This window comes from Malaclemys terrapin, chromosome 3 (assembly GCF_027887155.1).
Source record: "Malaclemys terrapin pileata isolate rMalTer1 chromosome 3, rMalTer1.hap1, whole genome shotgun sequence".
NCBI classification, from domain to species: domain Eukaryota; kingdom Metazoa; phylum Chordata; order Testudines; family Emydidae; genus Malaclemys; species Malaclemys terrapin.
This window is the reverse complement of record NC_071507.1, coordinates 72,242,454-72,267,340: the sequence shown is the minus strand read 5'-3', so window position 1 is coordinate 72,267,340 and position 24,887 is coordinate 72,242,454. Positions and strand designations below refer to the sequence as shown.

The window sequence follows — 24,887 nt, the reverse complement described above, 5'->3', positions numbered from 1 at the left end:
ATGCAGTTACAATGCCCTCAGCACCCCCAAGCAGATAGGGCTGCTCCTTCCTTCCCCACTCCAAGCATGAGGCATAAATTCACATATTTCAAGGCTAGAATGGGCCCATATGATCACCTGACCTCCTGAATAATACAGGACACAAACTTTCACCCAGTGTAGTATTTAAAAATCATGAGTCACCCCACACCACCAATAATATTGTCTTAAAGTTCATGAGGCATGCTTTTTTTTTCCAAATAAAACAAATCTGAGGTTCTCTTTGTTAGCCTGCTAGAGCCTTTGAGCCTTTAGGGTGCACTGCTTCACATTTTCAAGCTTTTCTTTGTAAACATGAAGGCTAGAAACATTTTTTTTAAATGAAAGTTTTAAATGCAGGCTCTTGACTCTAGCAGACAGGGCTTTAAGAAAGCTGCCAAATACTGAGACACTCTCAGTAAAATTGTGAGCATTGGCAGAACTACAGTGGTTTCATGGTTCTGGCTCGCAGACCCATCTATGTGTGGTGGTGTCCTTAGGCCCGTGAATATGGATTATTTCACTCAATATTCTTTGCATAAATGAACTATTGATCATTGATGGAGAGGGGCCACAACTGAAGACCTTTCAGGTGAGGGGTGTGTGTGTGTGTGTGTGTGTGTGTGTGTGTGTGTGTGTGTGTGTAAAATAGATGCATTGGACGTACTTTCAACTATCCATTTAAAAAAATAATATGTCTATTTTATTGGGAAATCCATTGTGCTAAAACATGGAATTATGGCATAACATGGTAGTACTGAGAGCAGTGTGTGTGTGTACAGCAGGGGGCTGGCTGTTCATGATTAGGACCTCTGGGGGCTACTGCAGTGAGGGATGTGTGGTGGGGCGGGGTGTATTTAAGTGCCCTGTCTTCAATCATTTTTGTTCATTCTTTTTCTGTTAGATTCATTTATGTAAATAAATCTTACTGACTGTAGTTAAAGCACTGTATACCTGGTCTGTCATTGGAGACCCTGGCCACAATGTTGAAAATACTGTCATCTAGTATCTGTGTGTTTTTTATCAACGCCTATATGAGAAGTGTAAAGTAGGGGAAAGGCCAGGGAATCTTGTTAAGGCAGCAGACTAAGACTCAGGAGTAGGACACATTGACAATTTTCAACAAAAAACACATATTCATTGAAACTGTTCATGAAACCAGCTCAGTTCGGATGAATCTCCCAACTCAATTCCCCACCCCCCAACAAATTATCAATATTTTTAGTTTCAAGACTTTCAAACAAAGAAAACCTGGTTTCCCGGTGCTTCAAACCACTTTGTTTCAAAATGTACGCTAATTAGACTAAACGTTAATAAAAAAGAGGTCAGCATCACAAGACATTTCAAAAGTACTAAAATGAAACATTTAGATTGATCCAAACTGAAACAAAAAACATTGGGTTTTTGGTTCATGAAAATTTTTGAGATTTCAATTTTTTGTACCAAATTGCACCAGAAAAGTGGGATGAGAAAGCCATTTCCCCTCCAGCGCTTATCATGAGATTAAGATCCTAGCTCTGTCACAGACTGCTTCTGAGACATTGGGCAATTCCATCTGTGTGCACAGTTTACCCTCCATAAAATGGGATACCGCTACTTTCTTTGTCTATCTTGTCTATTTAGATTGTAAATTCTTCAGGACCGGGACTGTCTCATACTACGTGTTTATGCATTACCCAATGCAATGGGGCCCTGACCTTTGTTAGGGCTGCTAATTGCTACAGTAATACAAATAGTTAATAGTTGGAAATATAATAGTGACACACCATGCCTCTTTTTTTCCTCCAGGTGTTTAGAGTGTGGGATATACAGACCCTTTCGCTGCTGCAGATCTTCCACGATAGTCAGGGGAAGGCTGAAGAAATGCAGATCTATGCCATGATATTTGACAATAACCATGGCACGCTTATTACAGGTGTGTAGACATAACTAGTGAATGAGGAACACCTTCCCCCTCATTTTAATTTTTGATATTCCATATTATGAAACATGCTCGCAGAAGGTGATGACAGCATGGCCTGGCAGTGGAGAAAGTTAGATACAGGGGATGTGCAGAAATCTAGGACATGACAGCAATTTCCCACACTTGGCTAATGAGGCATTTACAGATGAAGGCTATTTGGCATCCCTCCATTTGACATGGTGAAGGAGTTTCATTTTATATATAAAATCTGGTGTTCCTTTTAATTTGTGTATGTATGAGAGGCTTAAGGTGACAGTCACAGAAGATGATCTCTCTCAAGCCAAATTTCCCAAATTTTTGAAAGCTGAGCCCCTCTGCAGGACAATGAAACCAGTTGCACCCTCTTTCAGCCCTGCCATCTGTTTGTTTAAATCCCTTGAAAGGGATCTCTCCCCATGTCACTGTTCTTCAGAGAATGTTACAACCACAGTCCGTTCCCAAGACACTCGAGTTTAGAGTGTCTTGCCCTCCAGGCTGCTGGGTTAGGAGCTCTGTAGGCAGGATCCTGTCAGTCTGGGAGCCAGGAAAAGTGTATTCTTGCATGAGAACAAGAGCGTCTCCCATGGCCTACACTCTTCCTTTTAAAGGCTCCTGGCTGACATAATGTGGTCCAGCTGCCAGCTCCTCCCTCCTGGCCTGGCAGTTCGAACACACTCTTTGTGATGTGGCAGGTTCTCTTCCCACCTTCCAGGAAAGCTCCCTGCTTTTGCTGGGGGAAGGATGTGAACAACTTATCTTAGAAACAAGGAGGAATGGAAGGCTGCCTATTTCAACATGTTCAACATATTCATAAATTATCTGGAAAAAGGGATAAACAGTGAGGTGGCCAAGTTTGCAGATGATACAAAAATTACTCAAGACAGTTAAATCCTAAGCAGACTGCGAAGAGTTACAAAGGGAAGTCACAAAACTGGGTGACTGGGCAACAAAATGTCAGATGAAATTCAGTGTTCATAAATGCAAAGTAATGCACATTGGAAAACATAATCCCAGTTATGCTTACAAAATGATTGGGTCTGAATTAGCAGTTGCAACTCAAGAAAGACATCTTTGATTCATTGTAGATAGTTCTCTGAAAACATCCACTCAATGTGCAGCAGTAGTCAAAAATGCTAACAATGTTAGGAACTGTTAGGTAAAGGATAGATAATAAGATGTTAAATATCATAATGCCACTATATAAATTTATGCTACACCCATACCTTGAATATTGTGTGCAGTTCTGATGGCCCTATCTCAAAAAAGATATGTTAGAAATGGAGAAGGGCAACAAAAATGATTAAGGGTATGGAACAACTTCCATATGAGGAGAGACTAAAAAGAGTGGCAGTGTTCCGATTAGAAGAGAGACAGCTAAGGGGGAAGATATGACAGAGGTCTATAAAATCATGATTGGTGTGGGGAAAGTGAATAGGGAAGTATTATTTACCCCTTCTCATAAAACAAGAACCTGGGGTCACCCAATGAAATTAATAGGCAGCAGGTTTAAAACAAAAGTATTTCTTCACAAAATGCACACTCATGTGTGGAACTTGATGCCAAGGGATGTTGTGAAGGCCAAAACTATAACTGGATTAAAAAAAGACCTAGATAATTTCATGGAGGATAGGTCCATCAATGGCTATTAGCCAAGATGGTCAGGGATGCAACCCCATGCTCTGGGTGTCTTTAGCCTGTGACTGCCAAATGCTGGGACTAGATGACAGGGGATGGATCACTTGATTGCCCTGGTCTATTCATTCCCTTTGAAGCATCTGGCATTGCCCACTGTCAGAAGATAGAATACTGGGCTCGATGGACCATTGATTTGACCCACTATGGCCATTCTTATATTCTTATTTAAATACTTGGTTCTCTGTATCTCGTCCTCACTGGAAAAAGCCATGTTCTTATCTCGTGTCTGCTAACGTGGTAACTAAGACAAGGTAAAATCCTAGTGAGGACATGTCAATTTGTAGTTTTAACACTTTAGCAGGTTGGAGTAAACCCTAGATTCCTTTATAATCTTTACCTCAAGCTGCTAACATGTAAACACTACAAACTGCCATGTCTTCACTAAGATTTTACCTTGCCTTAGTTAACATGAGGTAAGAACATACACTTTTTTTTTTTCTTAAAAAAGACAAAGCCTTAGTGGTGACAGAGTTTCTCACTAACTCTATAGATCTGAATGTTCTTTTTTTTTTTTTTTTTTAAAGAAGACAATTGTATTAGAAACAGAACAGTGACCATGGAGCCAACACTCCACTGTCTCTTGGAGAGAAGAAACGTATTTCATATTTCTGCAACTTTGTAGTGACAGAAGACAGTGGAGATTAATCTGACAGTAATCTTAGTGCTTCTGCAGAGCTGGAAATTCACTGCTTATATCTTCTGGACATCTTCTGAACATGTTAGCTAAGAACCCGACAGAATGCTTGCCTCCCATTTTGCACCCAAACAACAATATTCTTAATCCACTATTGATCACTGTAATGGAGATCTATTTTCAGTTTTGTATATGGAAGAAAATAAATAGTTAGGTCCCTTTGTTAAAAGGCTTCAGTTGAGTGATAACAAAATTTGGACTTTAATAAAGAGCCCCAAATTCAGTTCTGTTATATGAGTATAAATCTAGAGTAATTCCAATGAAATCACTGGGAGGTACATGGTATAAATCATAGATGAGTGGCATTTCACCCAGTGTCTTCCTCCCAGCATGCACCCCATGTAGCTGAGTTGGGCACAGGGCATCTGCACTGGTGCAGGTATGTGAGGATTCCTCCCTTTCCCAGGCTGTGGAGTGTTATCAGGCCTGATCTACGGTTGCTACTCAAGTCTCCGCATTAGCAATAGTTTGAATGCAGTGGCTGAGGTGAAAGTAGACATATTGGCCCCAGGGAAGAACCCCAGTTTGCTGCAGCCCAGTATTACATGTGGTGTTTTTTTCTTTAAACTTCTGCCATAAGGAGTATTGTTCATATGGGGTGTAGGGGATGGGAAGAGAAGACTTAGTTTTCATCTTAAATCTGTGCAGAATTTGAGATGTAGACAACTATTAAATGTCCATGTAGTCTATTGATTCCCATATTTTACATATATTTGGATCCTATAGTACTTGTCACTTGCACGGTTAATTGGTGGCAGTATTAGGGAATAGAACCTCAAACTACTGACTCCAAACCCGGAGTTTTAACCACAAGACCATGTTGCCAAATTAAACACCTGTTGTGAAAGGGCTGACCCCATTTAGAGTGCACAGACTCTTCCTGCAGTTTGGCTTAGCTAGTAAATCAAACAATGACTCAGTAACATAAAGTGCAGCTGAGCTTCCTCCTAGGTTTGGCTATTTGTAGGGTTTCCCTCCAAAGGGAGGATACCACCACTTGTAACTCAACATCTGAGATAACTGGACCCACCTACCAGCCTGATTTGTCAATTACTTGAGCCTTCTTGAAGGGGGCTTACCACACATGCCTAGGGTGATTCAGCAGAAGAACCCTACGTTCCTGTAAAAGATGTTAGTCTGCCTGACCTTTCTGTTTAGTCTGGCATTTGATTGAGTCTCTCAAAGTTTGTGTCATCTTATTCTAAAGGCCAGTGAAACAGTTCCATGTGAAAAGGGTCATTTAAAGTTTTAAATCCTATAGGATTAGCAGATACATAGTTGGATATTTCCTCAGCTGTGAGATGAATTGTCTCAACTCAGACTCCCCAAACTGTTCTACAGTCCATACAAGGATGATTATGACTAAACACTAGGCCCTGCTAGTGATTCTGTTAAAAGGTAAAATGAATTCCTCCTCATTGCTGGAGAGGGAAAGAGATCCAAGTTATGCCTAGGAGAACTAATCCTTACTGTCATCTACCTGATACGCATTTACATAGAAGGCTTCAGATTTTAATCCTCTGATGTCCATACATTGTTATAGATACAAATGTTTATGGATGAGTCCTGCTCTCTATCATGCTCTATTTGCCTATTTTGACAGAAGCACAGTGGTGCTTTCTCTAATATTGCCCCATATGTCTGGAATCATACCCTGCACCTTGCAGACACCTTCTCCTCCTACACATCCACTGCTGAACCTAAGTCCTGTACCAGCTCAATTAGGTTGCAATAAATAAAATGGGAATTTAGATGTGTACACTGCACAAATAGGCGTGTGAGCTTATGCAGTTGAAAACTTTGACCATTATTCAACCTTCTCTCATTTCCCTAGGCCATGGTTCATTTTGACTGTAAATGTTCTGATCAAGGAGATGTAGGTTTTATTTGTCTGCAAAGTGCCATGCGCACCGACAGTGCTGCATAAACCAAGATATTGAAAAGACAGCGTAGCTTACAGATGGATTTGCTTTGTTCTATAGGAAGTGACTTCTGGGGTTGCTTTACTCAGTGAGATTGCTATCAGTCAGGATGACATTTATTTGTTCTTCCTACACTGTCCCACTCTGGAACTGTAAATCTCCTAGTTCCTATGGATCTTGGGGCTAGGGTTGCCTCTCCCATAAAAATTGGATAGTTGATTGTCTAAGGCAGCAACATATGATAAATATTCTTATTTAGTGATTGTTTATTGTGCTTGGGAGAGGTGACTATTTTCTACTTTTCTTCGGACAGCAGAAATTCTCTAGAACTGGCCAGAAGTGTCTCTTTATATTCTCTTGCTGAATTCAAATCAAACACAATGGTTTATATAGAGTTGATCCATTTCCTCGAATGGCAGTTTGCACAGTCACATAAATGATTAGTACCTCTCTTGCCATGTACAGGGTCATCAGTCATTGATATTTATCCTCTAACTCGGATGATACAAGACACCAAACAGGTTCCACAAACGCATGAAAGAAACATCAACGTACTGGCTTACAACAGGGCTTTTCACCAAGTTCTCACTATCTGTGCTGAATCTATTGTGAAGGTGAGCATAAACTTGCACCCTTTAAACCGGGAGAGAAAAAGAATGTTGCAGTTGCTTTTATCACAGATAAATTGTTGAGCCATTAGGCAAGAGTTAATTGTGTTTGTTATGCAAGCCATCATCTTTGTAGCTATTTTTATGCTGTAACTCCTCTAGGGAAGTGGTAATCCATGATAAATAAGCCATTTAACATCAAAGCAGCGTTATTTCTATCAGGTGACCCTTTCAGCTGAACTGCAGAATCAATGTAATTAGTCTCCTCTTTCACATTAGGCACCAGAAGGATGGGTGGGGAGGAGGAGGGTCTGGTCTTGATGTGGAACTCCTTTTTCTTCACTTGGGTTTTGTTCCACACTACATCTACAGGAATGGAGCTTTGTATATAAATTTATGAAACAGTGATCATTGGTTATTATGTGGCTACAAAAAGCTATTTAATAGCTGTGATTGATATAAGAATGCTCTGGATGAGCAATTTAAGCATGTATACATAGTCCTCGATTCAGGAGCACATCCCTATTCAGGACACCACCTATGCATCTGTTTAAAGGTAAACATGTGCTCATGGCCTATTGCAGCTCAAGGGCTTTCTGAATTGGGATTTAAACCATGAAAAATTACTTTGGAAACTATGTAGAATCTGGGAAAACTACAACACTAGAAGAAGATTCCGTATCAAAGGTTAAGCATTCTTCCCGTTTGCTCTATCCAAGGGTAACAGGCTGACTTGCCCTAAAGGATGGAAGGCCTGGGGCCAGCCAAACCTGCTTACTAAGGAGCCACCCCTGAGAGGAGTCAGGTGATAGCAATTGCCCAGTAAAGAGCAGTGGGAGGCTGCAGTGAAAGTGGGAGCTCAGGAAGCTGTGGTAGAAACTGAGGAAAGGCTCCTGCAGGGAAGACCCTGACATGAGGGGAGCTGCCCCAGCTAGGATGACTAAAGCAGGAAGAAGACCTTGACACCAGGGGAATTTGGAAGGCAGACCCTGAAAGTTGAGCTCTACCTGGGTAAAGCCTAGGAGTGGTGATTGAACTGGAATCCGCTTCTGAGAACGAGGGCAGGGGATTCCCTATGTAAGGGGAGAAAGACATTGAATTGTAGCATTGGGGTCTTATGGGCCAAACTGTCAAAGGGCTAAATAAATTGGACCCCAGGAGGGGAATGTTTTTAAATTTAGCTTTGGACTATCAGAGTGCAGTTCCTGAGGGCCCTGAGGAGTTGGAGGAAACAGGGCAGGGTGCTGCAGAGTGACCTCTGTCCACAAGCCGGTGCTCCGGAGGCAGCTGCCCTGTTACACCAAGCTACAAGACTTAACTGCCACCTTCCTATTATCCTTTCCCTACTCTCTTCTCTGAACCTTCTTCCATGTGGCTGATAGGCCTGGATCCAGCTTGCTGGCTTTGTCTGCCATACCCACACCCTCTCCTTTTTCAGATCACTTGTTGTATGCAGTGGTGGTGTAGCCACGTTGGTCCCAGGATATGAGAGACACAAGGTGGGTGAGGTAATATCTTTTATTGGACCGACTTCTGTTGGTGAAAGAGACAAGCTCTGTGGAGCTCAAAAGCTTGTCTCTTTCACCAACAGAAGTTGGTCCAATTACAACAACTAATTTTTATTTTTTTAATTGGACCAGTATTGTAGAGCCTATAGACTTTATCTAGTCCTTCCCTTAGAAAAAGTGTTAACAAACTAGACAAACATAAAAAACCGGTCTCTCGCTTTTTTTTTTTTTTTTTAATTTATCCCCCTTCCTCAATCTGAGTTGCCTGTTTTGAATGTGAGCTTTTGGGCAGGGTCCCTGGGTAAAATGTTTAAAAGCACTTGAGCCTCAGTGCCATTTTCAAAAGTGATTTAGGCACTTAGAATCCTTCGTCCTATTGACTTTCAATGAGGCTTAGGTTCCTATGTAACTTCGGGCCATACATTAGAAGGTATCTGTCTAAAAATGCAGATAGGCAGCTAGTGGGATATTCAAAAGCACCTAGATACCAAGCTCCTATTGATTTCAGTGGGACTTAGGCACCTAAATACCTTTTTAAAATCTGGTTCTTAAGCACTTTTGAACATTTTACCACTTGTCGTCATACTTTGTAAAGCACCTTGCACACTTCTGATGCTATGTCAGTGTCTTAAAGTCTTTAGGAAACTGGCTAATTCTCAAGTGCTGAGTATTTAGGAGCTGGCTTATTTCTTGAATATGGAGACACTTTCCCTGGAGTGAACCCCAACATGCCCTTCCTCAGTGCCAGAGATGCAGTTTATTACCAACATGATCAGTTCCCCCTGCTGCCAGTTTCCATCTGTATCTTCAGGCCAATGAACCAACTGTGGGTACATAAGCTGCATGTGGAGGTCAGGAAGTCAACCAGCAAGACTCACTGTGGACTCACCAACAGTGGAAGAACAATAGGGAGGCAATACTCCTGGTGCTAAGAGGCACATAGAATAGAAGGACATTGACCTTCCTGGAGAAGCCTTATAGAATTTAATAAATAGCCTTTCTGTGGGTGTTATAAGCCATTCTGTAGACTTTAATAGCGAATTTTATCCTTCCTCTAAAATTGCATAGGATGTCCCAGAAAAAAAACCTATAAAATGGATCACATCTTCTTCTATTCTATAGGCTTTAGCACTAATTTAACTACATCAGAATCCAATTCTGAATTGGATTGAATAGTATCACAATAGCCCTGAATTATGGGAAACTGTTTTCTCTTTCCCACCATCTCTATTTTTTGTAGAAGCATAAAAAAGGGACTAATTTTGTCAATAAATGCAATGATTTAAATATGAACCAACTAAAACTACTTGCTATAAAAATGTCAGAAAAGCTATAGGCAAAATTGGCCATTAATTTTGAGTGTCCTGCAGTTGACTCCTGTATCCTGATGATCAGAGGTGCTGAGCACCCACAGTTCTCGCTGACTTCAGATGGAGTTATGGGTAGAGCTGAGCAAAATTTTTCAGACCAACAGTTTATTTGCCAAAACATGGCGTTTCAGGCTATGTGAAACTATTTGCAAATTTGACCTAGTTTCAGCCCAAGACACATTTTTTCAAGGCTCAGCCCCAGGAAACTCATGTGTGTGTGTCCATGTCCCTGTCCTCATCTAACCTTTAGCCCAATAGTTAGGACACTTTTCTGAGTGTGGAAGACCCAGGTTTGAATCCCCACTCTGCTTCAGGACTTGATCTCAGATCTCCAAGTTGAGTAGCCCAACCATCAGGCTCTAGGCTAGTCTAGGGTAGGTTAGTCTCAACCTCTCCTATTTAAGCTATTCCACTTTGTATAAATACTTAAATATTCATTGGGGAAGGGACTTGAATTCTGACAAAATCTGAACATTTTCAGAATCAAAGCAAATATTTTTTCTAATTTTTTTGTTTGCTGGCCAAAGCGAAAAATCAATTGTTAACCCAGGTCTAGGTATGGATGTTCAACATTACTGAAAATTGGGTCCAACTGGGGCACCCAAATTTAGTGGCCACTTTTGAAAGGCTAGTTATACTCTGAGAAATGAGGCTATTTGCATCACAGTCACATCCAGAGGCCTTGCTCAGGATTGGGACCTCATGATAGTTGCTGTACAAACACACAGTAAGGGAGAGTCCCTGCCCTGAAAGACTTATATAATATCATATAGTATTATTGCTTCACTTGAGGATCAAATCCTTAAAAAAGACATGTTGGAGTATCCAACACAATTGATTCATCCCTTCTTTGTAGCCAGGGCTCGATTTAGGGTCAGCTTGGAGAGCGCTGGGCTGTACTCATGGTGCTGTTTTTGTTGTTAGTGACAAAAAGGAAAATAGAATGTTTGAAGTAAATGTTTCAGGTATTTTGTATGTGGATTCATTTTTCGCTAAGTTCCTAAAATTTTTGTGGAAAATTCCAGACTTTCTGAGACTACATTTTCCTCAAACCTCTTAGAATGTTGTCAGCCATGCCCTTGTGGATATATAAGAGGTGGTGTGTTGCCAGTCAGTCATTCAGATATAAGAACGAACTAAAGTGACAGCCCAGCTGCGATATTGTGAACCTTGTTTTATTGTGTAATTGTGAAAGTGTACTTGTGTTTTAAGACTTGAAGAGTGTAAGTAGAGACTATTAAAGGACATATTTAATGAGACGCCAGAGATATCTATTGAACCCCTATCTACGCAACAATATAAAAGTTTCTATAAGCATAGAGGAAACAATTTTTTTTATTTGGTTACATATGGCATGAATAAATACAGATTTAAGGATCCTAATGTGCAAGTTTATAGTCTTGTATGACTGAGATAAATCATGCATGCAAATCGTGTATCAAAGTCATGAAATGGACTACAAAGTAAGGTATTCAAAAGTTTAACAAATGGAGGGGGGCACCGAAGACGATCTTTGCATGGGGCACCATTTGGTCTAGGACTGGCCCTGTTTGTAGCTAGCTTTCCTTGTTTTCTGTATAGTAAAAACTCATTATAGTTAACCATATTTATCTCTAACTTAAAACGAATCTATTTCATGTGACTAGTGAAAATAGGCTATCCTTGCTAGAATGGCTTCCTTAGGGTGCCAAAGATTTTTGGAGTTATAGAGAGTGAATATTGTGCTGTTGCATCTGCTATACTATCAGGAAGCATATTTTTATGGGATATATGAGCGTCATCTATTCAGCATGTTAATCTTTTGGCAGCCAACATATAACACATGGTGTGGGGATTTTTGTAGGATGGACTGCAAATAATTTTAATTTTGTTTCTAGGTCTGGGAGCTAGAATCCGGGCACCAAATCTACCAGATTGAAGATGCCCATGGGCCTAATATTGAAGTGACCTGTGCTGCAATTGATAAAAATGGGTTTCACCTTGCTACAGGAGCCTGTGATGGTAAACAATTTAATTATCACTACTATTCTGTTATCTCTCTTTAGAATGAGATACTATATTGTGACCGGGGCTGTGAGAACAGTTTGCTTGGAACCCACCTGAAACCATGTTGGATTGGGGTCCAATTTCAAAAAGCTTCTGTAAAACTGGACTGGTGCTGTTTTGTATGGCCCTGACCCCAACCACCCCTTTATATTAAATGCCTCAATGTATAGCAATAAAAATGAGACATGGCATAACTTTAAAGAAATACCACAAACTAAGCTTCCCCATGCAATTTGACTTAACTGTGTAGTACATCCTACCTCTGGAGCTCGCATACCCATACCTGGGCTAGCTGTGATCGAGCTACTATATTAAAAATGGAGTGTAGCCACAGCGGCACAAGAGGTGGAACAGGCTATCTTCCCCAAGTACATGCATAGTGTATTGGACAGGGTGGTACTTGAGGCTGCTAGCCTCTCCTGCCATTGGTGCTGCCGCAGTGCCGATCTATTTTTAGCATGCTAGCTCGACCCGAGCTAGTCCAGGTATGTCTTCTCAAGCTGGAATTTACACCTTCAGCTCAAAGTGTGGACATGCCTCTTGTGCACCAGAGTGTATATACCCCACCTCCAGTCAGAGAGGGGAGAGGTTAGTAAGTGTCCTTGCAGGACAAGAAAAATACCTGCTTGGCCTGAAAGGAGTATGAAAGCTGTCTAGCCTGAGAGGAGAATTACAGCTAGATCTAATTTGGGAATCAGGCCTTTGAAAGGCAATGTTAGGCTTATTGGGAAATGGCCTTTGGCTCTGTCTGTCTGGCTTCTAGTCCAAGGAGATCTTTCCCTCAGGGCTTAGGAGCTAGACCTGAATGGCATGAAGGATTAGAGACTGTAGTAGTCTGCACTGGACTCCAGGGACTGCTGTTCCATGATGTGATACTTCTCTGGGGGATCTGGAATAAGCACCCTGTGAATACCTAAGAGTGTCATGGCTTGCATAAAGCCTGTAGCAGTCTGGAACCAGTCAGCCCAGGTCTACATTACCTAGAATGAACAGTATTAGAATAAGGATTACATTGAAACAGACACCTGAAGAAAATCCATCCTACATGCAGTGTGGCAGTTACTGCGGTGTTAGAAACCTTGATATCTTCTTGGAATTTCCTGACTCTTGTGTGCTTGAATTCTCAATGTTAACATTATTTTGATGACAGGTTTTTGCTTTCAATTTCCCTTGCTGGGAAGAAAGGGGAGAAGGGATGAAACTGAGGTGCCTTTTACTCAGGAGGACTAAATTAGCTCAACAGGCCATCTTTCACTCAGCTGCCTTAACATTCTCAATCCTGTGACTCAAGAAGGCTGCATTAAAACATGGCAGCACTGGCGCGGGAACAATTTGTATAGTGGAAGTGCTGAGAGCCATTGAACCAAACTGTAAACCCTGTATATGATGGAAACCACTTCAAGCCAGGGGGTACTGCAGCACCTCCCACACCTCTAGTTCCAGCACCTATGCATGGCAGCATGTGTGCACACTCCAAATTTAAATGATCACCACTTCCAAAATACTGAACCACTCTGCTTTAAGCGGGACATGTATTTCACTCCTCCAAGAAAGCTCGAAAACAAGCCAAGGTTTGAGTTTCTATCTTAAGTGTTATTGATACTCAAGAACAAAGCTTACGATAGGAACATGTGGGCTAAGTGCATTTTTTCCATCTTGTAGAATTCAAAAATAGCAAAACCCATTTTGCTCAAACTTTCACAAAAAATTGAATTATTGTGGGCTAAGCCCAAGCATGAATATCTTTCAGCCCAGAAGGCATTTTAATGAGAAAACTGAGCAACTGGAGTAAAGGAGTTAAATTGAAAAGGGAGAACTCAGTTTTATAGGATTTGCTGACTCTGAACATGATACATAGTTAGTGTATTTTCCAATATGCAACACGTCATGTAATGTATGGCATGTTAGTTTGAGATTGTATGACAAGGCCTCTCCGTTTATTTACCAGACCTGCACTGAATTCTTCAGTAAACTTTAATAATTGATTAATTAATTAGCATGGCTGCATAATTCTGAAACTTCAGGATTTATTGAAATGTTAAGAAATGCAGCACCAAGTAAATTTTGGGATACTCCAGAAATATACAGGGTTTCTCATGAAGAAGACATGGCCTCTGCCACAAAGCATTCAGGCCAGATTAATTCCACTTGAGCATACTGTCCTTTATTAGCACCATTTAGCCGAGATACTTTGCCCACAGGGCTTAGGGGCTACTCAGAAAGGGAAAGCTGTTGTCAGGTCAGTAGCGCCACATGACAAGGGTGGATCCCAGTTGGTAGATACTCCTTCAGAGAGTGCTTCAGCTTCTCTTTTCCACCCCCTCATTTTGAGAGAAGGTCTGGTAGTGAGCCATGTCACACTCAGCCTTGCCGCTCTCTCAGATCGGAAGATCTCTGCCTTGCTGGCTCCCTTTCTGCCCTTTTGTGGGCTTGGCACAGAAGCAGGAAGTACAAAACAGGCATGGTGAAGGACAGAACGGTGGTCTATTGGCAATGGCAATGTCTGATAACCCCATATAACTGTGCTCACTGAGAGGAGAGGTGAGGGACTAGAGAATCTATTCCATTGTTCTCCCATTTAGGCAAAAATGCTTTTGTATGCCCACAGTCAAGGAAGGAGGCAACATTGCTTGGCAATCAAACTTAACACCCTCACTGACATCAATAGGTTTTGGATCAGGCCCTAAGTGTGCGTCACTGGAAACGTTTGTTTTCCTGAAATCAATGAAGTTTATTGCTCGAATAGCACAGGGTTGAATTTACATTATTTGAAGTGTGACTGACACTGTAGGCAGACTATTGTGCTGCCCCAGGGACATTTCTGAAAAATATCTGGTGGTTGATGCTTTTACAAAGGCCCGAGTGTCGGTCAGGGACCCATTGTACAAACAGAAGTAAATAAAGTCCCTGCCTTAAAGAGCTTACATTTGACTTTTAAATGACTCAGCCAATACATGTGAGAAATTGAAAGAAGGGATTTTTGAGCCCCATGATACGTTATCTTTAGTAGGGAAGATTTTAGCAGTATCTAGAAAGGGAGAGGGTCCATCTGAGGCAGGGAAATCACAGCAATATTCCCTGTAATTGGGTGATTGAATATTTGTAAGGGATCCCTACATACACACTTCCTGCCAACCCCCTCCCCCCCCCCCCCCGGAATATAGACTAATTCACAAATACCATGTGTCCCAACCACATGCTTCTGTGAAGCAGTATTCAAATACCAAACATCAGACCTGTAGAAATGGGAAATGCGATGCAGCTGATTTTTCTTTCTTTTTGCTATTTGGGACTTGTCAGGTTTCTGAGTTGAAAATACATGTTTTGTGTTTAACAGTTTTTCTCCTTGTGTTTCTTGCCCTCACTTCTTGTTCAGGAACATTGAAAATCTGGGATTTTGGAAGTGGGCAAGAAATTAAAGCTTTGCCTGTAGCAAATGATAGCAAAGATGATGAGCAGTGGCTGCTGCAGCTAGTTTATCTGAAGGCTAGTGAGAGTCGGCATGTGATCCTGGCTTTGGAGCACAGTGGGGAGATCAAAATCATTCAGGTTTTTGATATCTTACATGTGATTTATTTCATTCTGTAGCTGCTCATTCTGAAGTTCAAACAGACAACTTTCATAGATCAGTAGGCAAACCCTATGCAACTGTTAATGTAAAGTCATTTTACAGCATGTCATCAAAGTAACTCTTTAATATTTAAAATGTCAGTGTGTTCCATGGCTAGATGTTCAGCATTCTGCTCACCTCTTTCCATGAACACACTACACTGGAACCATTAATATTTTTCTCATAGCAGTTAGGCTTTGGTGGAAAGTTACAAATTTCCTATCCCTCAGTCATTTTGCTCACTGAATAAGAGCCAGAACCTGCCCTTAATTTGCCGGATGTGCATAACTTTACTCATTGAAGTAAATGGGAATACTCCAGTGAGTAAAGTTATTCACACATGCAAGTGCTAGTAGGATCAGGTCCCAAGACTAAAGAACTCTTTCCCTTCCCCTCTCCTTCAGAAGCGAAAATCAGAGGCCCATGCACTCCCCCTTGATGACATGATGTGAGGGAACGGCATGATCTGAATCCTGCATAGAAGGGTTTCAAAGGGATATGAAAAAGAGCCTCTCACTCTATGGTTCCTTGCTTCCTCTTGAGTTGCTGCAGTGCAGTTCTCTGGCCCCATTAGCAATCAGCTTAAATAGCTTACAGACTAACAAGAAAATAGCTAGAAGCAAATTTGAGGCTACTTTTGTCCTTGCATATTTCTATTTATAGTGATACCCTTTGCCCAAGCACCTAAACAGGAGAGAGTACTACACGCTAGGTAGTTGGTGAGACAGACGTTGGTCCAATAAAAGACATTACCTCACCCAACTTCTCTCTCTCTCTCTCTCTCTGTGTGTGTTCATAATTTGACACAGACATAGCCCACTCTGCCACAATGCACTCATACAATCAAGTTACATAATCATCATCCCAATACATACAACCATAGGATTGCATACCGAACATAAACTCTTAGGCATAGCAAGGTCATGGACAAAAGACCAGTTTTCTGACTGCATCTAGATGAAATTTCTGTAACAAAAAGTTATACATTGTGGTTATGAGCATGAAAATAAGCATTTATGCAGCCTTCTTTATCCCTCTGAACGTTGCTCTGGAAGAGAATAGCCAGTGTATGGAGCTGCTTTACAAATTAACGTACTATAAAACTTGAAATAATCAGTTCATTGAATTTGCTATTTATGGTTAATTAAAAAAAACTCTAAATTTAATTTACTAACAGCTTAATTAAATGTAGCCACATGAGCCATTCCTCCCAAACATTACTGTGAACCAAATTTAAATCTGAAAGGTGCTAAATAATGCTGCCTAGTAGATTTACACGTTTTACGGTAATTTTTTTCCAAATTGTTCTTGTTCAATATATTGAAATGGTTTAAAAAAACAACACCCCTCTTCCGCATTGATTAACTTTAGCATGTAATGCCTCTATGAAAAGAGTATTAAATCCTAGCTACCTTTTAAATAACTTTGAGTCTGTCCTAAAGCCAAAAAGTAGGGACATTGAAGTTAAGGCAGGAAGCTAAGTATTGGAATTTGTTTTATTTGCGGAGAACCTGTTAAGAGAACCCCCATTAGCAACTAGACACAATGGGCAAGGATCAAAGACTCAGTTTCAGCCTTAATTCTACATTTCCTTAGGTTGAACCAAAATGCTTGTTGTTTTCATGCAAGTGGGATGTCCGCCATCTTTGCTATCATACCAGAGATTGAACTTGGGACCTCTAAAACTAAATGTATGAGCTGCTACAACTTGAGCTCAAGAGCCAAGAGGTTGTAGCATGGAGTGTACAAGATTCATATAGTCTGTGAATCAGCAATGAAGGGGACCTGTAATGCACTTTGACCAGTGGGGTACATATGGGAATTGATAATATGTTGTGACCGGGGTCCCAAGGGAGCCAACTGAGGTCACTCAATTAGGGTGAACTGCAAAGAATGGGCCAGACAATTCCCAAAGTTGGTGGATATTCCAATACTTAGATTTACCAAGCCAGCACAAAACAGCTTCTATAATACCTCACTGGTTACCCAGAAGCCCACAGCACAGTTCCCTTAAAGTAACCCAGCCTCAGGCCTCCACCCAGACACCCAAGTCAAATATGACGAGGATTACTGAAAATCTTATTCATCATATAAAAAAGTTCTATCAATCCCAAAGGATCGGACACATTACCTCCCAGGTTAATGAATATTCCAGATCTACCCAAATACAAGCTTACAGCCAATTCTTATTAACTAAACTAACATTTATTTAAAAAAGAGAAGAGAGGGAATATTGGTTAAAAGATCAGTATACATACAAAAACAACAAAGAGTCTGGTGGCACCTTAAAGACTAACAGATTTATTTGGGCATAAGCTTTCGTGAGTAAAAACCTCACTTCTTCGGATGCATAGTAGTATACATACAGACATGAGTACAATCTTGAGATTCAGATTCATAGCAGAGATGGTGAGCTTTGTAGTTGCAAAGAGTTTTTTCAGAAATATTTCATAGGTTATAGTCCAATGTTTATATTCAGGGTGGTCCAGTCAGGACTGGGATCTCAGTCCTTATGGCTTAGCCTTCCCCTGCATGAAGCCTCAAGCAGATCTGAGATAAAAGGGATTAGGACCCAAGGGTCTTTTATACAGTTTTCTAACAGCCACTTGACCATACTATCCTGGGTGAACAATAGGCTTTTGATGTAAACTTCTGTTTCCCAAAACTCACTAGTAATTAACTACATGGATTAACATAAGATAATTTATCCATTAGGCTGTCTATCACAAACTTTAAAGAGACAGACAATGACATTATTGCATTCAAGATTCATCTAAATGTTAATAATCCCTTTTGATCTCTGAGTCAATAGCTATAGTGACAGAGAGGAACTGTCTGTTTACATGGCTAATTATTAAACAAGATATAAGTAAACACACAATTAGTATCATCTCTAATTCTCTAACAATACAGGTTTTCACTTCAAAGTTCTAGCCTATCTAGCAGGGAGTGGCCCTAATTACAATTTGCATACTTTCCTAACATGACTTTAAAGTTTGGCTCTTGGTCATTTAGCATGCAAGCTGCTTAACCCTTTCTGGCCATGTGTCATACTTTGTATAAGATCCATTGCAATGATACAACAATGGTAGCAACAATGGTTTGCATGGTCATATTTTAATCAGATAACGTCACATATTTATTTTTGTCTTTTGGTTAAATGGATCGTTTTTCTAGGGTAATGAAGGTGAACCTCATCTGACTGTTACATGGGAGCTCCCTGAGGCTGTGTCACTTATTCTGCAAGAGAATCCAGTTATGTCTCTATGGCTGAAACCCAATGCCAGGAAAACAAATGGATTTTTTCCAGATGTTCAGCTGTTGTCTGACACAGGTCCTAAGAGAAATAACGAAACCCAGGTGAGAACACTTCTTAAATTTTTGCATTGTTTACCTAAGAGAAGCAAGTAAGAGATTTAGATGCAGTATGAGGGGCAAATATTCCAAACTTTCCACTGCATTGAAATCCAAAAATATTTTATTTCAGGGGGTGACTATTTCTATGAGATTCAGTTGCATGAAACCCACTGATATTAATCATTGTTGTGATTAAATATATAAGCACTGCTATGACAATAGGCTCCTGATTATTATTGTACAAGTTGAAAATAGTAAATTGAGATTTTTGGATGGACAGCTCTGTAGCAGTGAACTTCATAAATCTTAATGAATGAATCCTCTCAACAACAAAGAAAGGAAGAGTTTAACATATTTTGGCTATCTTCGATGTGGAGAAACTGAGACTCATCCAAGATCATAGAATCATAGAATATCAGGGTTGGAAGGGACCTCAGGAGGTCATCTAGTCCAACCCACTGCTCAAAGCAGGACCAATTCCCAACTAAATCATCCCAGCCAGGGTTTTGTCAAGCCTGGCCTTAAAAACCTCCAAGGAAGGAGACTCCACCATCTCCCTAGGTAACGCATTCCAGTGCTTCACCACCCTCCTAGTGAAATAGTGTTTCCTAATATCCAACCTAGACTTCCTATGTCAAACAGCAAGTCTGTGACAGACCTAGGGCTAGAAACCGGATCTCTTGATGTCTAGCCCTGTGATCTAGCCACCTGTCTCCAGACATTGCCTCCCATTCTAAATGACATGGCCATGGTGACATGAGTTACCTGTATACTTCTCATGAAATGAGGCACATTTAACACAGGCTTGCCAAATCCCTCTCACTAGGGCAAATAGTTTTCCAGGTGATTGTGACCAATGTTACTGACCTCTGCAGAATCAGCGTTCACTAATTTTTTTAAGTACCGGTATGTTTCTAGCCCCAATGGTTGTGAAGAAAAATGTAGCAAGTCACTTGTAGCTACTACTGCTGCGTGGTGAGAACAACTGCTTCTCAGACGCGTTCAGGCCTGACTCTCTGTGAGCGCTACTCATTCTACCTCAGTTCAGAGTGTGGAAGAGCCGCGTCAGTGGGATCAACTGAATCCTTTAGGCGCCACTCTTCCTTACCATGGGCCAAAGGGGAAAGGGGTGAAGATCACCAGTTCCCACACCTCCTTGCTGCCAGTCACCTGAGGCCAGTTCCAGAGGAGTCCTGCTGTGCCCTTCGCAATGTCCTTATGTGTCTGGTCTCCTCATTTCATTTTGTTTTGTCTCCTGTCTACCATCAGGCTTGGTGGAACAGAAGATATCCCTCTCCATCTCAGAGGGGCAATGCATGCCAGCAGCTCTAGGGCTCCATCCCCTGAGCAAATGGCTGAATATCTGCCAGAGTGGTGCTTTAACTACTGTATATTCCATTCTAATATCACAAGAACAAGGGGACACTCAGTGAAACAGAAAGGTGGCAAGTTCAAGACTGAAAAAAGGAAATACTCTTTTACACAATGTGTGGCTAGACTGTGGAATTTATTGTCGCAGGAAGTTGTTGAGGCCAAGAATTTAGCAAGATTCTAAGAGGGATTGGATGTCTCTATGAATAACAAGAATCCTCTGAGTTATAATAGTTGATACCAACAGAAAAGATCACTGAAAGGAATATAAAACTTCCTGCTTCAGGGGTTAAACCAATCTCAAAATATTAGGGGTTAGGATGAGATTTTTTTGTGAGGGCAGATTATGCCACAACTGCCTACTTTGATTTTTCACCTTCCTCTGAATCATTTGGTGCTGGCCAGTGATGGAGACAGGATAGTGGACTAGATAGTCCATGGCTTTGATACAGTAGTTCAATTCCTGTGTAATGCAATGCGCTGTGCAGTTGCTCTTGCTGTTAATTTCATTTGGATGTTTGTGATGTGTTAATGTAATAAGCATTGTTAACAACTTACACCAAACCATTAACACAGTACAATGCTCAATAGATACAGAGTGTCTCAGTTCAAGTATGTTTGGGCTGGTATTAATGTATGGTGCAAACAGTGTAATACAAAGGGGAAGAAGAATGATCCTGTGTGTAAAGCATAGAGTTCAGAGCCTGGGTCTGCTTGGGTCTTTGGATGGAAGGCACCATAAGAATGGCAAATGTTATAACGTATAACTTTAATAAAATGCATTGAGTTTACAACAATGTACAATGTCATTTTCTGTACATAACTCGTGTTAAAAACATTTCACTATCAAATGTCATGTCCTTCTTAGTAAAAGTCTTCTTTATGCTTCCTTTAGAATTTACCACTGGGTGAAGAAATGAAGTGCTTTGATGTGTTAAAAGTAGAAGGATACAGTTTGATAGCTACTGGAAATGCACATGGTGCAATAACCTTGTGGGATTTTGAATCTGCCACTGTCAGATACTTGTAAGTAATACTTTGGTAAAAGATATGGCAATATCGTGGACAATTCCTATGGAATTAAGTTAAACCTTATTGAATTAAGTTTAAGTATTTTGGGGGTACATTGTATTGAAAACAAAAATGTTAATATACACCTCTACCCCGATATAACGCTGTCCTCGGAAGCCAAAAAATCTTACCGCGTTATAGGTGAAACAGTGTTATATCGAACTTGCTTTGATCCGCCGGAATGCGCAGCCCCTCCCCCCCCGGAGTGCTGCTTTACCGCGTTATATCTGAATTCATGTTATATCGGGTCGCGTTATATCGGAGTAGAGGTGTACTATTGTATTGTATGGAACTTCTTTAGAGGAAGAACAAGATTAGTGCAATCTCTGGAAGATATTAGGACTTCAAAGGACTTCTATGGATAATGCATTTGAAATTGGGGTGAGGGAAATGCAAATATTAAACCTGGAATCCATCCTTTTGAAGCTGAACTTTGAGCAGAGACCTATTAGCTGGCTGATTTACCTATTCACAGCAGGAGCCATGGAAGCACCCTAAAAGTGTGTGTGGGGGGCCAGAGGTGCCCTAACCATGGCCCTGCTCCTGCACTGTCTCTTCCCCCTGAGGTCCCGCCCCCCATTTGATCCTTTCCTCCTCCTCCTCCTTCCCCTCTCTGTCGCTCGCCCTTGCAGGCCAGCTGGTAAAAAGTGGGAGGGCCATGGTTCCCTGCCCCCCCCCATTCCAGCTCCCCAATTCACTGTTTCCTCAAAGAACCAAACTGGATATGTGAATGACTCACAAAGTCATGGGTTGTTCTCATTCTGAGCAGAGTGTGGTGAATTTGAAACCACAGGGAAATCCCTGGTTGGGTTTTGACGGACGACTACTGCCAGAGCCCATGTTGGAGGGAGTGATCTCTGTAAGGAGGTGAGACAATGATTAAGTGAATTTACCTCCTGTAAAATGGCAGGGGCCTAAGTATATTTAATCATGTATTTAATGGATCATATCATATATATACTAGCTAGCCATATATATAAGCAAGTGCATAGTCAATATAAATGTAGGGCTAGTTTTGTTCAGACCTTTGAATAATCTTTTTTATGGAAGATTGCACAACCTGATATGGATGTGAGGTTCCAAGAATGACGTAACAGTGAGAGGTTATGATGACACAGCCAAATATAATCAGGGTAAACAAAGAAAGTCCCCAAAATCCCTACCAAATATTAAAATTGACAGTTTTATTGTTGCAAATAAATAAATAAACAAGTTATTTATTTTAGGCTATAAATGTGGAATCTTATATTTGGTCATAGAACTTTATTCATTATTATGTAATGAATCAGAGGAGAAGGATGTTGATAAAAGTATGGTAGCATCTTGGGTATAAAAGAGTGTATGGAGACTAAGTCTTTGCCTTGGTTATGTACACCTTGTCTGTACATGCAGCCAAATCGTTGGCCTGACATACCTCAACTGATCACTGGGTTGTGGCACTTTGTACCTATGCTGAAATAAACCTGTTCCTTGCATCTGAACTCTGGAGTTAGTAGTGGTTTTGTCTGCTACAGTAGTTGTCTGCTTTGCTAGGTTCATAAGGTAATCTGTGTGTCTGGTTGGTGGTCCTGAAGACATTCTTACAATCTCTGTCAAGCTTATTAGTATGTGTGTAGATTCTTTTATTGTTTTTCATATATTTGTTTGTCATGCTTTTATCTGAAGAATAAAATGTGCTTGCTTAGAAAGACCTTTGGTAGCTTATAAACTGGTAGCAATTATGCTGTGTACCATCTCTAAGGCGAGAAGTGAAACAGGTCTGCTTAGGCAGACTACCTTCCACTGGAATAACATAGTGAAGGCATTGAATTGGTCAGCCTGGAAATACACAGTCAGGTCGGAGAGAGATGCGGGTCCCCATGCAAGAAAGGCAACAGCAAGGGACCTGGAAGTCTGACAGTGAACCACCCCTGAACCACGAAGGAGGAAATACAGGTGTAGCTGCCCTGAACTGTGACACTCTTCATGGAGACATTTTGATTGACAGTGCACCCATACAGCTCTAACAAGAAGTGACATTTTTGATGAACACGACCTTTTACCCTACTATCAAAGGATTGATTGAGAAGGATTTAAAGTGGCAACATATTTAGTAACACACAGACTTAGCATTTCCTCCAGTCCACTCCAAAATAATCTGCTCAACTAATCCTACCACAGCAGGTGGGATTAGTTGACTAGATTATTTAGGAGTGGACTGGAAAAGGTATTTCTAAGCAAGTGATGTAATCAGAAATTAGCATTAACATCACTGAGCAGTGGTGGTAAGGGAAATTCTACCATGGTAAATTATTCAGTCCTTTACCATTAGCCTTTGGCATTGTAACTAGTCTGTTTAAAGTGGTGAGAGGTTATAGAGCTATCCCAATTTTGGAAGTGTTCAGCATTGTGTGGGCATCTGGAAGGAGCTGATACTACTGCTGCCATTGGGAGATCCTATTACTGCTCTTTTATTGTTCATTTTCTAAGGCTGTTGTAGTGGTGATTCTGCCCCTTACTTTGTCTTCTGTAGGATGGGGGGTGGGATTCAGAGTTTGTTTGGTTCAGTTAATCATCCAAAATTATTTGGGTTATCCAAACTTTGGGACATTGCCCCCACAACCATGTGAAATGGTCTAACAACATCAAGTGAGAGATGGGCAAGCACAGGCTCTTAGACGATGCTTCCAACAGGCCTGAGCACCTCTCTCTCAGCTTGTGTTATCTTTGCCACAATTCCTCTTCCACCCTCCAAAAAAATCAAGCTGAGGCGGCAGCTTTTGTGGGTGGATAGGCAAACTGCCCATCCATTCTTCAGCAGTGGGACCCTAAGTATTCATTAGACCATGCTGGGGTTGCTGCTCCTGGCCCAAGGATGGGGATTTCCATAAAATATGGTGCACTCTGCTACATCCTCGCCCTGGACATCTTACATGGTAAAAGGTCCAGGAGCAGTGGCTATAGCATGATTTGTTGGAGCATTTCCTTATCCTGTTGAAGAAGGGTGGGAAGGCTGGCTGTCTATCCCCCAGAAGATCCCTTAGTCCTGAATTTTGGAGAGGTAGTGGTGTCGCCAACTGCTGTGTGAGGGAGTTCGCTCATCATGGGTGCCCCCTTATGGCTGGGCATGGGCGTAGAGTCTCCTCTTTTCCTGGTATATCCTGCCAACAGCTGCTCTAGCCCAGTGATGACCTGGGCTATATAAAGAGTCCAGCAATGGAGAGCCCGATAGTAAGGCAAGGGGTTCCATGCTCCCTCTGCATCGAGGTCTAGTAATCTTGAGCCTTCTGGCTTTAGGGCTTCTCTCATCTACAGTCCCCATAACAGGGGTAAGTTTTCTGCCTCCTGCCATGCCTAGGAGCTGTTAGGGAAACCTGAGCCCACCCTCTCTACCAGTTCCCAATGCAGAGCCCAGCAGCTGATAGCTAAGTTCTGCACCCAGAAGTGCAATGCTTCTGTTTCCCTGGGTCATTCCTACCAGTCCCCTCTTCCCCAGCACATACAAACAAGGCATTAAACAACTGAAATCAAAGATAAAGCTTCAGACCTGAGTGCCATGAGCCTCTTCACTGTGGGTTTGGTGAAGTCACCACCACCAGAGGCCTCAGGCGATAGGACATCCTGTAGGGCTGCTTCTCAGGACCTGAGAATGTACATCAACTCACTTCCACTGTTTACCCTCCTACTAACCTGGTC

General features: G+C 41.3%; 1 protein-coding gene across 1 annotated transcript in view; it reads left to right on the top strand.

Moving 5' to 3' along the window:
- The window catches only part of WDR64 (WD repeat domain 64), a 78,767-nt gene that overhangs the window by 28,190 nt on the left and 25,690 nt on the right, over nt 1–24,887 (top strand). Inside the window, exons 2-7 of the mRNA XM_054022864.1 lie at nt 1,807–1,933; nt 6,737–6,885; nt 11,635–11,758; nt 15,180–15,352; nt 18,591–18,773; nt 21,037–21,167. Of these exons, the coding sequence (XP_053878839.1) occupies nt 1,807–1,933; nt 6,737–6,885; nt 11,635–11,758; nt 15,180–15,352; nt 18,591–18,773; nt 21,037–21,167 (887 nt within the window). The remainder of the gene's footprint in view (nt 1–1,806; nt 1,934–6,736; nt 6,886–11,634; nt 11,759–15,179; nt 15,353–18,590; nt 18,774–21,036; nt 21,168–24,887) is intronic.